Source organism: Botryllus schlosseri, chromosome 13 (assembly GCF_051294905.1).
Source record: "Botryllus schlosseri isolate E-star chromosome 13, Bs_hap1, whole genome shotgun sequence".
Lineage (NCBI taxonomy): Eukaryota > Metazoa > Chordata > Ascidiacea > Stolidobranchia > Styelidae > Botryllus > Botryllus schlosseri.
Window position 1 is genome coordinate 16,453,748 of NC_137248.1, and position 17,663 is coordinate 16,471,410.

A 17,663-nucleotide genomic window follows, 5' to 3' on the forward strand; every position below is an offset into this window, starting at 1 on the left:
GCCACATTTTGATTGCTTATATAGCCTACGGCCGCATCGCAGTGCATATTGTCATAATGAACTAACTGAACGACAAATATCCATATGAAACTGTCCATTTCCATTTCTGATGAACTCTGCAATCATCTGTTTATTCATATCGGTTTACTATATAGGCTACTCACCGAAATCGCATAAGTAGTCATGTTATGAATATAGTTACCAGGTATAATTTTGTGTCACGCCAAGTGCAGAAATGTTTTCAAAATAATGTATGAATTTGTTCATTAATATTAGTCGTTGCACACATTACTATCAAATATTTGCACTTTCTCAGCCCATGTGATCAGATTCACCGGTATAATTGATTGAGTGGTGGTGTCTTTGTAAATTTATATACAAATGATGCCTCTTCGGGTGTGTCAATTGTTCGCAATCTTGGCACTACTATATTCAAATCAGAAATACAAGTTGCATTGAATCGCGTACGGTGCGGATAAGATTTCAAGATTAATTAAAATCTCGCAAAGATTCGTAAGTTAATTCGTAAATTCAATTTGTATATTGACAGCCGCTAACCCATACTATAGTCCAGTGCGCTAAGGTCTTCCAGGTGGTACGCGAGTAAATTCTTTTTTATTTTCGACCGAAGGGAGTTATAAGTTCAGGTCGGTCGGAAGGAGCTCATAGATATCCAGGATGACCAAACGGCAAAGACGAAACGCAAGGATTGTTATTCAATAAAATTCTGGCTTAGCAAGGCCTCCTCGGACTCGACGCTAGCTGCTCACGCTATTTCCCAACGGCTAATTTTTCCTTCTACGTGAGAGTGCGATTTTCATCCCTATATGACTATCACATCGAAGAAACGAAACCGACTTGTTGCGGTCATGCATGACTTTCGACGCGCTGTGAGCAAATGTATGCCACGCATCTAACAGCTAGTGGAAAATAGAAAAATGGAGCCATCTCAATAATTAAAGTTACTTTTGATTTTTGTTGTTGTTTCATCATGTTGTTCTTCTTGTGACTGGTGGTGAAAAAACAATTCCATGTATCCCATCAACGCTGGCTGATAATACCTAGTTAAATAAAATTTGTTATTACACCACGCATAGGTCAACTACGATGTTATGACGTCATAAATGGAGAAAACGTTTTTAACCGTCTTCTGCGCGCGTAACTTATGTAGGTGGTAAACGAGCACTGCATACAACCTCGAAATGGTTCGTGGGTGGAAAAGGTTGGGAACCACTGCTATAGTTGTATAGTGCCGACTGCCGCGTATAATTTTCCGTCTACGGACTCTGGCTGGCTATACCATTCTCCCCTGGTCAGCGTGATGAATTCTGAGAGGGGTTGTTCAATTACTAAAAACTATTCTCAACAGGAATATATGGTTAGGTATACGGAATTTTGTGAATATCCAATAGCGTGTTAACACAATACAAATATATCACCAATCTCATGTATCGAAAGTGCTACGCAATGTAATTCGAGTGCATGCAATATAACATTCCTCCCAATCTTTCTCCTTCGAGCACTTGAGTGACATATATCACGGCGGTATGGTTCGAAGATGAAAAATGCCGTAACTCAGTATACATGCAACATAAACACACACATTCCCACCATTTTTATATTTAAATCGCAGCATACGGTATGACTGAAGTTAACATGATTTCGATGGGTGTCGTCACGGACGAAAACTCTGCGAGGTCAGCGGGAAAAATTATTCATGGTTTGGAGATGAAGGTTGGCGGGATCATAAATTTCAAACATAGTTTTTTTGCGTGCTTATATTTTTATGCTTTCAGACTACCGACGTTGCGACAGAAGAAGAATGTGCTATTGGAACCAATGGAGAGATACGTATCCGCGGTGCCCGAGTAGGTTGCTTATGTGCGACGATGTTCGAATGATTTATTTACTTAAATCTTGTTCGGAATACCTGTCACGATTTTTTTTATGTGGAAATTTCATTACCCTCCAATTCTCTTCCATTGCTTCAAGTCTATTTGTTTCACGCAAATGTAGCAACTGCTACATGACGATTTCGGTTCCAAGTGACACAGAAAAGGGTATGGAAACTTTTTTTTTTCTTCATATTGACTGTATTTTTATATGCAGATGAAATATATAACGAGTCCAAAGTAAAACTACATTTCATTCACAAGAACACAACTAAACTAAAAAGCAATGATTTACACGACTCGCAAACTCGTATGTACATTTTAAACAAGTGGCGTTTTACAAACTTTGTTTAAAACCTGTTTTTAGCAGTGTTCTAAAAAATATTCCTTCAAAAATAAACAAAATTGCGTTTTTTTGAACGATGTATAATTATGCCATAAGTGTGTTAATACTTTCGAAAAACCATATAGTATGAGCGTGCGGACGATTTGTACCCGTTATAGTCGACGTATAAAATATAGAATGGTTGGAACCCTCGAAATCGTCGTCGGTTCAACACTTATACCAAGTGGATATAGATTGTTACGGAGTCGGTGTTCTGATGATGATTGATGACCGCCGACTGCCGACCGTAATAATCCTGCCTAGCGAAGCAGTCCTGGTTAAAGATAATTTTTGGCCGTTTAGGACATGGTCGGAAGCCTTTTTCGTCAGAGGAGACATTTTAACCCTACATTGTCAAATGTCAATGGTTGAAAAAATTTAAAAACATGTTCTAAGTATGTGGATTTTATGAGTTGATTTTTTAAAATGCTACCCTACTCGTCTGGCCTGGAATAGTTGGCAATTTCAAGATATACATTCTTGGACAACCGTTATGTAGGTCACGATGCTATACTAGGGTTACCATATTTTAGTGAAGCAAATTCCGGACACTCTTTAGCGCCCACTGGCGGATTTAAAAATGAGATGTAACTCATTGACCGTCAATATGACGTCACACTGGCAAAGCATTCTCCATCGACTGTATACACTATACAGGAATGGATTGGAACATAGGTTATGAATTGGGTATTGGGCCATTTGTAATGTGAGCTCTAGTGATTGATACTTGCTAGGGTCTGCAATAGATTACTCCACGGGCCGGATGAAATCATCTGGCTGACCGCGTCTGGCCTGTCAGGATTGTGTTTGGCAGTCCTGCTATACTGTTAGGTCGGTGGGCTATCTGTATATGTGTTTTAATCAGATCCAAAACAACGTCTTTTCTCCTCCCCCCCCTTCCGCCCTAAAAAGCACTGGTCTTGGGCCCACCATATAGGATAGTCGATGTACCTTGTTGGGCACTTGCTATATACATTTGGCTGTTAAATTTTATGTATGAATTCTGCCAATAATATTGATTCTTCCATATTTCTTTCCCACTTGAAAATGTTCCGTGGCAAAGCTCAACATCATCGCGATCCCCAGATAAAGGCGAACGACACCAGGATTTGGAACCACTGTCTGTGATAGAAACATCCAATCGGACTTAACCAGCTCTAGGAATATACCGTTAGCTTATAATTGTGATTACAATCAGACTTATGACAGTAAATGATCGTTATTTATATTACTTTTGATTGCATTTTTGGAGAGGGTGGTAGGCCTACCTGCTGCCCATACTAATATCATTATACGTTGCATTAACTCGCGCGCGGCGCGAAGAACAATTTTTAATAGCATAAATCTGCTTGAAAATAATATTTTTTATGTTGATTTACGAAAAGCTTTTGAGCCTGCTTCAAGCCTTCTAAATTCCGGACATTTAGGCATATTTTAGAAATTTCCCCCGGACGCGGATTTTTCAGTGAAATTCCGGACATGTCCGGGAAATTCCGGACGTATGGCAACCCTATGCTATACCACGGTGGCGAGATGGCGTAGTGGTATAAACCACAGCTACAACACCAATAGGTTGTGGGTTCGAGTACGAAGGATTACTCCAGAATCACCTACCTAACTGTTGAAGGTTCATCTAGGCTCCTCCTCGCCATATCATCCGTGTAAGCGGTGTCTTATAAAAAGCCCAGAAGTCGGCCGTGCTACAAGTCAGCAGCAACGGAAGAAGAACAAAGAAACTTGGCTTGGTGTAAATGGACATGGTAGTCGACAAACACCATGGACGCCACAAACAAACAAACATGCCACATCGCAATTGCGAAATATCTTCTCGCTCATCACTCTTTCTGGTTATAGGCTACTTAGTGCTCTTTTACACGAATGATATCAATTACAGTTTCCGCGAAATTATTATGTCATTCTGACATTATACCTGAATCTGACCCCAAATTTTGGAAGGCATAAATCCCTTGAGCGGGTATTGACAAGTAGGCTATAATGTATGTGTTTTGCAGGATAATACAGATATATTCCTGTGATAAGGATTGTGTTGCTATGAATGAAGTTTTGGTAGGATGAGCGGTACACATGCATATATGTAGCCTTCAAGATCATGCAAATCGGCAAAATTTATTCCACGCCATTCTTAGATCTGAGGTTGGTCAGATGCCAAATACCAGACGAATTAACATGTATATCTCTTGCTGTATTCGAAGAATTTCTCGGTTTAACATCGCTTCAGAATTCAACTCATTTTTAGGTGACAAAAGGATATTTAAAAAATCCGGAAGCAAACGCCGCCGCATTCGACGCGGACGGATGGTTCAGGACGGGTGACCTCGGTCACTACGATGCCGATGGTAACGTATTCGTCGTCGACCGACTGAAGGAGATTATAAAATATAAAGCTGTACAGGTAACCGTGGCACGTCTTCTGGAAATATGACGAGATTTGTAATTTGCCGGACGGAAACAGGTATCTCCCGCTGAGCTGGAGTCTGTAATAATATCTCACCCCAAAGTCGCGGACGTAGGTGTTATTGGGATTCCCGACGAGAAGTGCGGAGAACTCCCGAAGGCCTTTGTTGTGCCGAGTGACCCATCACTAACAATCGATGATGTTCACAAAATAGTTGAAGGTGGGTTTCGTTATGACTGAGATACGATGTTCGATTTCCCGCTTCCATTTTTCAACCGAGTTTACCCCTTCAGAGAATCTTGTGGAATATAAGCATCTGCGTGGTGGCGTGGATTTTGTCAAGACTATTCCGAAATCAGCGACAGGGAAAATACAGCGCAATGTGTTGAAGAATATGGCGACTAAATTGTAGATTGGGTTCTGGATATTTGCATAGCATATCTATTGACTACGTCTGTTGCTGATATAGCTACATGGACCTGCGTCACAGTTCACACCAGCATAGAGATTCCTAAGTGTAGTTTTACGATCAACCTCTATTGACTACGAGACGTTTATTTACTCTTTTTATATGCGAAATTTGCATATTTTAAAATTTCTTCCATGAATGAAATCGCAATATTATCAAATCAACTTATTGCTCCTTATATCAGCAAAATAGCGTACTCTATGTCTATTTCCCCCTCAAATCTTGATATTCTGGCATCGCCATACCATCGAGCTCCGTGAAGTAGAAATCGAAGTCTATAGCGTTGTTTACTTGATGACAGGTTCATTCTGAAACTGGAGTCCGCGTGATTTGCGAGTTGCATTTTGCAGATGAAATGTTTGGGTCTAATATAGTAAACGCCAGGAATGAATCCGGTATGAGTGGGGAACACGGGTTTTGATGAGTGCGGTGTTGCAGTGTGTGTTGATTTGTGTTTCACATAGGATGGAATTTGGCCGGGCATAAAGTGTGTTTGCACTATATACGGATCAGATGAATTTAAAGCCCGGAATAGGAGAGAAGGTGCGCTGTCCAAAGAAGTTTATATGGGGCGACTTTGAGTTTTGACCAATCATGAAGGAGATAATCACCTACCTCTCCTCACAAGGGGCGATAATCATCTGCATGGAATAACTGCGCATACCCTGCAAATTTATTTACACAGATTTGGTGAGAGGAAATTACAACATTTTGAAGCTGGTGGACTCGGGAGCTCTTCATAGCGTACGGAATTGTATATTGTTCATGAGAGAGCACGGACTATTGGTAGAGAGGATGAGGTGCCGAAAATGCTCGCGTGCGATGAAAGAAGAACAGACCACCGTACAAGATGACGGGTTTCGTTGGAGATGTACTCCCTGTAATACTACGTTAGCGATAAGAACGCATTCTATATTCACCAAAAGCAAACTAGATTTACCAACGTTAATTATTTTGTGTTATTTCTGGGCACATGATGCGTTGCAAGCCCAGATATCACATGAGGCTAATATTAGCAGTCGATCAACTGTACTATGGTGCAATCGCCTGCGGAAAGTCTGTGCCGCGGAGGTGCAAAGAGGTAAACGGAAATTAGGTGGCAAAGATAAAGAAGTGATAGTGGATGAAGCACATCTGGCCAAGAAACGTGCCGCTGTGCCCGGGGTTCGGCCTGCGGAGAAAGCCGTATGGGCCTTTGGCGGTATAGAAAAGGAAACGGGGAGGGTTTTTATTGAAATTACAGCGGATCGTACTGCTGCCGCTTTTCGAAAATTGATAGTGGACAACATCGCTCCAGGTTCAATCATAGTGACTGATTCATATCCGTCCTATCAAGGTCTCGAGAATTGGGGACAGAACTACAAACACCACTACGTCAACCATACGGAACACTTTAAAGACCCTAATCCCCCTTATGCGTGCAGCAACGCTGTGGAAGCAGTTTGGTCGGCTATGCGTTATCATTTGCATCGAAATAAAGGCCTGGCCCGTCATCTTTTGGCTGACTATGTGGGGGCATACATTTGGAAACGAAAGTTTCACCGAGAAGATCGATTTTTGGCACTTTTACAGACTATTAGGAGCGATCCGCGGTACTGCTTTGACCAGAACGATCTTGCCCAATCGCAACAGGAGTAAAAATTGTCAGGGTGCCATTTTGGGCCCATTTAAAAGCCACGTTCTGGAATCACGTCTACTCTTGACCCCTGATAAAATAGTAAGGACCCTAGTGACCAGATTCCAAAATATACAAGGATAACCCCAGTAGAACCAATAGACGCGTCTTGCAACAAGGGAAGAATTTACCGACAAACCGGACAATTTGTATTTTCTATTTTGCAGACAATAATTAAAGCATAAAATATATATATATATAAAGCTTATGCGTTGGAAAAGCAGTCCGATCCCTCCAGAATGGACTACGTTATTTATATTCTGCCTGTCGTTATTGGTATCAGTTGTTCACCTAATTGCTTGTTGTCTCAGGCGGCGGACCTCGTGCCGGGACCCACAAATTCTATAGCAAGCAGGGCGCGGACCTTTACCGACGGCACTCTGGGAGAACTGCGGGGTTCACTGCCTGATGAATGGGTCTTACTTAATGAGACCCAGTGGGAAAATTACCATGTGATGAGCGTTTTCAATAAGACAGGAAAACGTCATGTGTACAGGAGGCCTGATTTGTTCTACAGCAAGTCGTTTGGTTACGTAGTGGCCGAGCGTGTTTCTTTACAACAAATGGCGTTTCCGCGTGGGAAGTACTGGTCAAGCGTTCAAGAATTTGAACGCACCTGCCTCTGTCAACGACAGCTGGGTCGAATCTCACCTAATCTTTCCTATGCAGTTCTGAACCAGACAAATACGTTCATACGCCCGATAGGATTTACCAGGATAATGTGGTTCTGGAATGCGAGCACAGAATTATACAAGAGCTTTGGTACAAACGATACGATGCTTGCGATGACCAAGCTTAAATTGGTCCTTTTGCGGTTGTTTGCAAGTTATTCAGCGGTAGAAGCATCGTGCCACCAAGAACGTATCGGGGATTGGAACGCCACAGAAATGGCCATATTAAATAAATACAATGCTAGTGCCGGTAGTTTTACACAATGTTGGCACCGGGTGAAAAGGGGAGTTACGAGAGGAATCTGTACGAGGTGTGACGTAAAAGGAGTACTCTCGGCTCTTGAACCAAATAAGGCGGACATAGTCATCCAGGAAGTGGAAGAGATTGAAGTGAAGGACTGGGAAAACATATATCGACCGCTGTTGCCATGCCGGGCTACGGCGGGATGGATCAATCAAGATTTTTACGAACATCGATGGAACATGCGCCCCTGGCAGAAAACTGGTGAGTCTTTCTTTGTTTACGCCAGGAGGGCCCTCTCTTGCAACTTCTGGCCAACAACGAACACCTCTGAATGGGGCGACTTACCTGCTACAAATTTTCCTCACCGAATTAAATGGATACAGGCATCGTTTACAAACCTAAGGGGTGTGGATAATCGCGGCGCACGGTGGAATAATCTTTTCGATGGCATTCCATCCAGGCCTGATGCACCCTATGACACCATGCCTGTATGGAGAACCTTTCCCTCTTTCACTGACTCGGATGAAGCATGTCGCGATAGAGTGGCGACTAACCAGGCTACTTGTTCCGACGCCGTCGGTGGACCGGAACTGAAGTCTGCTTTTTGGGACCATGTTCATTTCGATCCCGAGCGAAACCGACCCCGTTTCCCAGGGGGCCCAATAGAAATTAAGGGTGGAGGCCTATCGGGAAATACTGCTAAAAAAGGAGCACGTCGAAGGCGTAAGAGGTTTCTGTTCGGACTGTTATGCCTTATTTTTGCTGTCGTGTCGGTAATAGCTGTTGTTGCAACTGTGTCGTCTCAATTGCACGAAGAAACAGAAAATCTTAGCAGTCAAATTAACGACAGAATGACACAAGCCACGGCGAAATCCGCGGCACTAGGGAGGAAAATTAACGAGCTCTCACGACTACAAAGAGCACAACAACAAAAGCTCGATCAAGCGGTCGCCAGCATGGAAATAAGAGCATCACTAACAGATAAACGGCTTGTAATGATGGAGAAATATATTGAAAGAAACCGACAAATGATAGTAAGGCAAGCCACCGTCTCTCTGGCCTCCTTCCAAAACCTTAAAGAAATGAGCGAAGCCGAATTAGCCATCGATCGGTTGGTCTTGAGAGAATTGACCAATTTAACTGGTAAATCAATATTTGACTCGAGCAAGATATACCTTGCGGAAATCCGGCAAGGAACATTACGAGTAAAAGAACACGCTCAGCAATTAACGACTTACAGTGAAGCTTATATCAACGAAACAGATGACATCGGCAAGACACTTCGTACAAATCGTCTAGGTTTGACTCAGGCCCAACAACATGTGGATCTCGGTCTGCAGGTATGGAGAGAGGATCTGAATAAGAGTGTGTATATAAATGTTTCGGACTGGCGTTATGAGAATATCACAGTAGGACCCTTCGACTTCGCTGGGGGGGCCGCGTTCATGGAAAACTTTGGCGAAACAGTGGATCAAATGGCTCGCGGAGCCAGCACCCTTTTGGAAAGCGTTGGGAGCAGTGCCGGAAATCTACTAGAATCAGGGATTAGTTCAATTTCTGGGATTTTCGGAAGTGGCCTGAACGGTATTTTCGCAGGCCTGGGTACGATTCTGCTCCCCCTTGGATTAATTCTGGGAGCGGCGATTGCGCTATATTGTATTGTAAGGTACCACAGTGTATGTTGTCCCAAAATAAGGTCTAAAGTACGACAGCGGAACACTGAAACTCAATTAACAATGTATATAGCATCGTCCACAACCACTCGCGATAAGAGGTCAAGATATATAAAACGTCGGTAAATCTACAGGGTTACTCCCGAGCAAAGCAAACCGGTAATATTTACCAAGTCTAACTATTTTATGAATTTCCCCTTCAGAGGTAGTATCTAAATATTAGGAACATGATTGTACGAGTGGAGGCGGGGAAAATTTTGGCTGCGGTCTTAAGAATACTACAACTCCTTATACTTCGAAAACACACAGTTCATGGGAATTTACTGTCTTTGTTGGACATGAAAGTGGGTACAAGAGAAGAATTTAATATTACCGGAATTATAATTCAGAATAACACCGATTGGCGCAGCGTCCCACTCGATCAGCTATTTTTATTGGCGCAAGACTGGCCTGGAACGGACACGGCACAACGAATATTCCCAATACATGCCCAATCTACTGTTTTCGGCTATCTGCAAGCTGCAAAGCAGAGATTATATAAGTTAGTGGGCCCTGTCGATAATGAAACTCGATATTGGAATATTACTAGAGATTTTGAACGACAATGTACTTGTGATAGGGTGGTTTCGAGAATAATGCCTGATCTGGAAGTGGCCGCACTTGTGAAAAATATAACCTATCGCCGCAATAAAAGTCTCGAGCTGGTTCACACCTGGAACTACTCTCCAGATCGGGATACTCCCCCAAATCACTTGTCCTATTATGCCAAAACATTCTACACAAATGCACCAAATCTACCTATTGGACAAGCACGTTTGTTGACGGTATATAAAGTGACAGTTATTAATATGCTGACCCGATTTGCGACGGTGATATCAGACTGCCGATATTATACTGGCGGGACTAAGGGGTATATACTGGGGAACAAAGGATTCAATCACTGCACTTTGCCCGGAAGAAAGCCATTCACGACACTTTGTATAAATTGTACGTTTACTGGGATGGACCCGGTTGAGAATATTTTCTCTCGCGATTTTGTGATACAGATGATAGACCCAAGCGTCGGAGAATTGTCTGGGGGCGAGCGAGGTACATTTTCTTATAATTTATGGCCAGTCGGCAAAGCCCCACCTATATTGGACGAACACTTAGTCTGGCTGCAGGCCAGAAATGAAACGAGTATGACCGAGGAAAACGTAAATTTCGATGGGCGGTATCAAGACGGAAATTTTGCCCGCAAGGTTAAAATGCGTGGGCGAGAGCTGGCTGGTGGACAGGTAACATTTCCAACACTGCTGTATGATAGTCCCCAATGCCTGAAGAAGAGGCTAAAAGGGTATTGTCACAATCCCGTGGGTGACATTAATACAGCGTTAGCTTTCAAGGGAGTAATTTATGACCTGATCGAAAATATGCCTGTCTTCGCTGATTACAGATACGGTCTAATGAATGCGATATTGCCGCCAGGTGAATCGGGTCCGAGTAAAATATTTCCCAATGGTACAGCGTTATGCTTACAGCCCGAAGATTCGAAGACTTTTCTAATACCAGCTTCACAAGGAGGGCCCGGATCAATGAAAAACAAGGGAATTAAGGATTGGCTCTCTCGTCTTGGAGCTCGTTATTTGAATGAATCAACTAGGCAACTGTCCCAGGCTATGACCCGCATAACCACGACTGGATTGACTATGACTAGGACGGGACGATCGATATCGCCAGAAGAACTTGCGAGTTTAAAACGTGAGCTAGAGCATACACGTCGTTCCATAAAAGCTACGCGCCTTGTTAATGAGGTGAACCTACAGTTTCTAAAGTATATGGCAACCCTAGAGCTAAGAAATGCAGAATTGAATGACCTAAACCTGTTTCATCACAAATGGGTTTATTTGGCTACGATATGTGATGGCATGTTGAATTTTAGACCATATGCTCGGGTGGAGAATAACAGTTCAAGGTCAACGAGCCATAGTGCATTGACAAATACTTCAACGGGTGCGGGTTTATCTTCTATTTTTTCAAGAAATCTGAAAGACTCCACCACTGCCTTGATAATCAGTGGCCTCACTACAGTACATGAATCAAGAGATATTCCGGATACTGAACCAAACGCTTCAACTGAAAGCAATACCGGAACACCGCTAGCAACGAATCGGGGTCCACTTGCCGATCTTGAAGCAACAACCCATCAGGGAATTGTTCCCTTGGACCTACCGGAAGTTAAGGCCAGACTGCCAGCAGTTCCTATTGAAGTATCTTCATTAAATCAAGTGACGATTGACTCTCGGTCGATCGTCGGTGTCGTAAGTACTCCTGAGCCCAGAACTACGATTGATTTTGTTACAACGACAAGAAGTCGGCCGACAACCGTTTCGGGTAGCACCACAGATGAACCGATTGCAGATATTGCTACCAGCACAGTGACACCGCTAATTTCAACGTGGCACGAATTAACGACTATGCCGGCTTCGCCAGTTACTCAACAAAAAATATCGACTGCTAACGCTGAAACGGATCCGGCAGTATACGATGGATTAACTCGGTCAGTTTTATTCACAGCATTTACGCATGGCATGCATGCGACCGAAAACAAAATGGCCACGCCTGACCCAGTAAGTAAAAACCAGATTATGGAGGCCTTGAGCGTCAGATCTGAACAAGCCGCCGCCAAAGAATCTCAGGTAGGATTAATTTATAGTACGAAGGTACAATTGGGGCCTGCAACGACGATCATGCCGCCGACCCTTCGAACACAAGGAAAACCAACACTGTGAAGTAAAATCGAACCAAGTGTGGACTCTCGCAGTAACAAGCGTTGCTGGAGCTGCACTATAAACGTACTGGAGGCACCACTGGGATTATTACTTCCAGTGCTGCACGTGGACCTATCAATGTGTTCAAAGACGACCATCGTTAAAACGGTATTGGTCGTGGCCCTGATTGCGTCTGTAATATCCTTGTTCGTCACGTTGTCATCAATATATCTACATTTAGTACCGGGGGTTTCTCCAACTACAGTTCCAAGTGGAAACGGAAGACCTAACAACGGACTTACAACAGCTTTCCCTGTTCTGACTGGCTCACAAAACGCATCTGAAGGACGTCGATTTATCGCCACCGAAGACTCGTTCTCTAAAGTCCTAGAGTCTGAAATTAACGTCCACAACTCTTCGATCGCATCCACACAGCGATCTATTTTGGACGACCCGACCGTTTCCAGCGGAAATCAGGCTGTCGACAACTCAACTACGAGCCTATAAATCCAATTTATTGTTATTGCCATGCGCAGAATCATGAAGCTGTTCAAAAAGAAAAAATCAACGGAAGCGTCGACAGAACTACAGCAGGGCATCAGACTGCTTAAATCAACCCAAAAACGCCACGAGGATGTGCGAGAACAAGAGCGGAAACTTGCTAAAGATGTGGCCGATCAAACAAGAGTCCTAAAAGAAGTCAAAACGACCTTGCCTGAGGCCGTTAAGGGTCTTGAAAAGGCTAAGAAGGAAGTCCGCCGTGCTCAAGCCGATCTGAAGGCGGTATGCGACGCCACTTCCAAGGTTAGTGGAAAAGTTTCCACTGACGTATTAAATGAGATCTTGCAGACTGAGTTCGAGCTGGGTAAAGCCCATATGCAGGCGGTAGGAGAGAAACCGCATCCTCCTCCCGCCCTGGCCGTCGTACCCTCAGCGCCTCCTCCGGCCTATGATCCTCCGGCTACCCAGGTGGTTAGGGAGTGTCAGCCTATGCCCACCTTCACCGTGAAAAAGGGGTTGGATTGTCATACAGTAACTGCAGTCTACCCTACGCACCCAGACGTGAAGACTGGAGCCCCGTCTCGACCGACACCGGTTGCCCGTTCTCTGTTGGCTCCGAACTTCAAGACAAGAGAGAACATACATCCGGCGACGAAGGCCAAAGGTGCTGCTAACACGCCCATGACATATTGGACACCTACGGGGGCAACAGCAGGTGAACCATTGAGAATGGAAAGTGAGACGGACTCCGAATTGGGCAGCGAACACCTCCCCACATTCCGAGAACTGGTGTCTGGACCCCGAGATGCAAAGAATCAGCAGCGGGGCAGCAACAAGTTGGATGATGTAGAGCCACGTAGTAGTCGGGCAAGATACTCATCGAATGACGCCAAACACGTCACTTTCTATGGGAAAAGGGAGGATCAAGGAGACTCTGAGGCTCCGTCAGAAGATTCTGAAAGGGCGACGACGTCTCGACTGCGAAATCTAGAACGACAAATGGAATCCACCCGAGACACCCTCCGGGAAGCTACTCAGAAACCTCTCCATGGAGGTAGCGGCGCTTCCGGAGAAATCCTACGTGGACCTGGGTATTACGATGCTTTCTATCAGCCGAATGGCTCGGAATATCCTGGTAGGCCGCGTTTCGCATCTACTCCAGATGACAGTGAGGATGGTCGCCCAAGTCATCCGCGGTCACGACAGATGGAGGTAATAGTAAACCCCACGCTAACTACACCTGCTAGATTTCAATCCGAGAAGGAAATGATACAGTTAATGATGGATCCGGGGGACATGCCTCTCCTTAAATGGATGGAGAACACGATGAGACGAATTCACCACGGGGAGGGTAACACTGATGCCGATATAATATTGATGAATGCAATGCAGAAGAAATTGAAGAATGCTGGGCGTTACAAGCAAGCTGACCAACTTGGAAACTTCTTCAACACAAACTCGGGAAACGCCAGCTGGGAATCCGTTATGAGGTCGCTATCACTTTCCAACCCGCAAGGAATTGTGAACAATGAAAGAATTATCAACGATTTCCGAAGAAATTATCATTGGGAAGATGAACCCCTTCCTCTACTAAACAGCGCCCTGAAACAACTAGAAATAGACATGGACGATCTAGTTCTGGATAATCCGGACGGACTGCGCCTCTTCCGCAATTTGAGACAGCAGCTGCCGGAAGCACTCAGGTTGATTATTCGGGGGTGGGAAGAAAACACCTGGCGTAAAGTCGCGGAAGAACTTCAACTGTTCTGGAACTCGGAGTTCCAAGATGACCGGGAATCGAACCCGACGGTTCCGAGAGCTAGACGGACGAAACAGAACGAGTCACCTATGCCACCCGTACATATCTACAATGTACAACCCGCCGGGCCTGTGGTACACAGTTATCCAACCCACTCTAACGTAGATGGACAACGGGGAGTCTCTCCACAGCCTAACTCCCCATCATCACATCCTCCTCCAGAATTCGACGCAACGCCTCCTCCACCTCCTAGAATGGTCCCCTTGCGACCGCTTGTGAATACGGGGCAGGTTCCACAACCGCGCCGGAATCCTATTCGCAACACAAGATTAAACCGGCCCCTGATTAACGTCGCAAGTGGTAGCGGACCTAGCAGGCGAGTACAAACGACTAGAAAACGACTGGAACGACCTCAGAATGTACAAGGCGGTTCTGCCGAGCCCCATTTCCGGCTCGGACCTATTTCAGGACCAGCACAATCCAGTCAACAACCAGGAACTTCGAGCCAAGTAAGCCCGCGAGTGGAAGGAACACAAGATTCTGGAGTTGGGCCGGATAACTCGCAAATCACTCCGTCCAACAGTCAGGAGGCTCGTCACATCGCGGATAGCCAAGGTGAGAGGTACAATTTCCTTGGAAATGCTAATATCTTTGCCCCCTTAGGCTTGTATTTGAATCCGTCGCAGGGCCAGGCTCTTTCGGTATGTTATTATTGCAAGGCTCCCGGACACCAATCCCGTAATTGCATTGCCAAGTTTGTCCTTTGGCTAAACAATGAGGTACTTTCTAGAGATAGCGAATTGGGGTGGATAATCCGTAAGAGGGTCCGACCGGTGCCACCGCGCCTTAAGGAGTCCGCTGAACGCAACTGGCGTCCGTTCCTTACTAGCCATGGATTATTGACGATTTCAGACCTTGATCGGTATCTCATATCCCATGGCTCTCCCCCGTTGGCAGAAAGAACGAATCTATGTGAGGCCTACTATGATAGTAGACCTAAAAACAGAGATAGAACCCACTGGCACGATAGGGGCCAATGGGGTCCCAGGGGGCCACCCGCGAATCCAATTCTAAATGACGGTCAAGTAAATTGGATTGCGCCTTCATACGGTCGAGAGCCGCGCCAATACGCCGCCTCTTACTGGACCGAGGAGGAATTAGAACAAGGCTTACGCTTATCAAAAAACGGTTGGGGGCGCTGATTGATCCGGTAAATCAGCTCCCAGAGACAATATTACCCCAACACGTTAAAACTGTACATAATGCCTCGTTACCTTTATTTACATTCCTTGATTCACCGGACAACCCCCTACAGCCGGATTTCATGGAATTATTCGGTGGACAACTTTTATACCTAGTGGATACAAACACAGACACTAAATTCCTAGCCGATACTGGCAGTATCCCCAATTTGATTATGAAAAGCGTAGTAAAACATAAATATCCGAGAAGCTGGGCTGAACGACAGCCCCTTGATATGAAATTGCGCGGAATAGGAGGCTCGTCCCGAGTCGACTCTCTGGTAATAGTACCTCTTGACGGGTTGCAAGTTCCATTTGCAACTGGCAAAGGAGTTCCTCTTAATATAGTGGGGTTGAAATGGATTGACAAAGTACAACAGTTACCAAGTATAGACACTGAATTTAAAACTCCATCCACTGCTAATGAAGAATTGTCATTGGCGACAGTACATAGTATGAAATTATGCGACGAAAGAAATGGAACCAGAATTGGGAACAGTCCTTGCAAAGCTGTGACCAAGGATGGGTTGGTGAAAGCTGCAGAACAAGGGAGCGTCGAGACGGCAAGGGCCGCTGACGCAAACGTTGAGTCGGTAAAACCCACTGACGTTAAAACAAAAAAAAGAGACTCTTTAGGTGCCGAGCACGGAAGGCCTGCTGACACCCACCGACATCGCGCCGAGCGAGGAAGTCCCGCTGACGCAAATGGAGTGCAAGCAATTGAGAAATACTCCAATGATGTAGCAAAGAGCGTCGAGGTGGCAAGGGCCACTGACGCAAACGTTGGGACGGTGAATACCGCTGGCGTTACAATAAATGAAAGAGACTCTTTAGGTGCCGAGCAAGGAAGGCCTGCTGACACCACTCGATTTCGTGCCGAGCGTGGAAGCCCCGCTGACGCGAACTGTGGTCAAAGTAATCACGGAGACCACGAGGATGTAGGCGAAACTGTGTGTGCAGATGAACGTGAGGCGCCGATGTGGAATGACCTCACGGCAGCCGCCGTTACGCCTGCTTCGCTCAATATTAATTCCAAAGCAGCTACTACTCACTTTCTGGATAATAGCCCAGAAGTGACTAAAGAGGAGTCTGGGGATTTTAGGATGCAAGTCTCTCCAGAACAAGGGCCCCCGTCGGATCAAAATTTCGGCGGCGTGACGTTAGGCGTGGGCACGCGCCGAGATCAGAGGTTAACACGAATAGGTTGGGAAGTCCCGCTGACGGAAAAGGACCTCGCTCTCTCTCCGCCAACACCAGAACTCAGATTACCGCATAAGCCAAACAAAAGGATGAACGGTCCGGTAACCACGTACGTACTACAAGAGGGCACCAACCCCGAGGTGAAAACTGAACTTGAGCTACTGTGCACACAATCAGTCGAACTAGCGAAATTGCCGTATAAGCCCCCTGACTTGACTACGCCAGAAAATACCTTGATCGCCGACGAAATCTGGAAAAGCGTCTATGAACCTTTCGCTAGGGAACTAGAAGATCTGCGTGGCCACTTGCGAGCTCCTCAAGCCATGAAGTATAAGTGTGATATCGAACTCAAGGACCCCTCCACCAAACCCTTCGTTTCTGGTCCTTATAATCTGAAGGGGGAGGGCCAGGCGAAGGCCTTAAAAGAGGCAGTAGACAACTTCTTGGATTTGGGAATAATTGAGCAAGGGTTCGCCGAGTGGAAACTAGCTATTTTTGTTGTTCCACAAAAAATGAATGAGAGGCAAAAACAGGAAGGCGGATGGAAGCAAGCATGGAGGGTGGTACAAAACCTCCAGCCCCTTAATGCGGCCATTAAGTCAATAGAAGTACCTCCGCCCTTAGTACCGGATGTAAAGCAACTCGCCCAAGGTAGAGGAGTGCTTTCCCTCTTAGATTTGAAAAAAGCCTACTTTCACATGGATATCACAGAAAGATCCAAACAATATGTAGGCATAGCCATTAAAGGAATGCACGTAAGATGGCGTAAGATGGTTATGGGGCTAAA

The 17,663-nt window shown here is 45.1% G+C and overlaps 1 protein-coding gene and 1 long non-coding RNA gene across 4 annotated transcripts in view; one reads left to right on the forward strand and one right to left on the reverse strand.

Moving 5' to 3' along the window:
* LOC145453908 (uncharacterized) overlaps positions 1 to 5,175 on the forward strand; it is a 49,256-nt gene extending 44,081 nt beyond the window's left edge. For 2 of the 3 annotated variants that reach the window (XR_013919967.1, XR_013919966.1), the window contains exons 8-9: positions 1,634 to 1,734; positions 1,797 to 1,833. Coding sequence is in view for 1 of the 3 variants with exons in the window: in XM_080331876.1 (XP_080188002.1) it covers positions 1,634 to 1,734; positions 1,797 to 1,868; positions 4,535 to 4,690; positions 4,751 to 4,913; positions 4,987 to 5,105 (611 nt within the window). In the remaining 2 variants the exon portion in view is untranslated. Of the gene's footprint in view, positions 1 to 1,633; positions 1,735 to 1,796; positions 1,869 to 4,534; positions 4,691 to 4,750; positions 4,914 to 4,986 lie in introns of those variants that run through there. The other variant, XM_080331876.1, reaches the window with a different exon arrangement.
* LOC145453911 (uncharacterized) overlaps positions 1 to 17,663 on the reverse strand; it is a 131,321-nt gene that overhangs the window by 6,541 nt on the left and 107,117 nt on the right. The gene's annotated exons all lie outside the window — the stretch shown is intronic.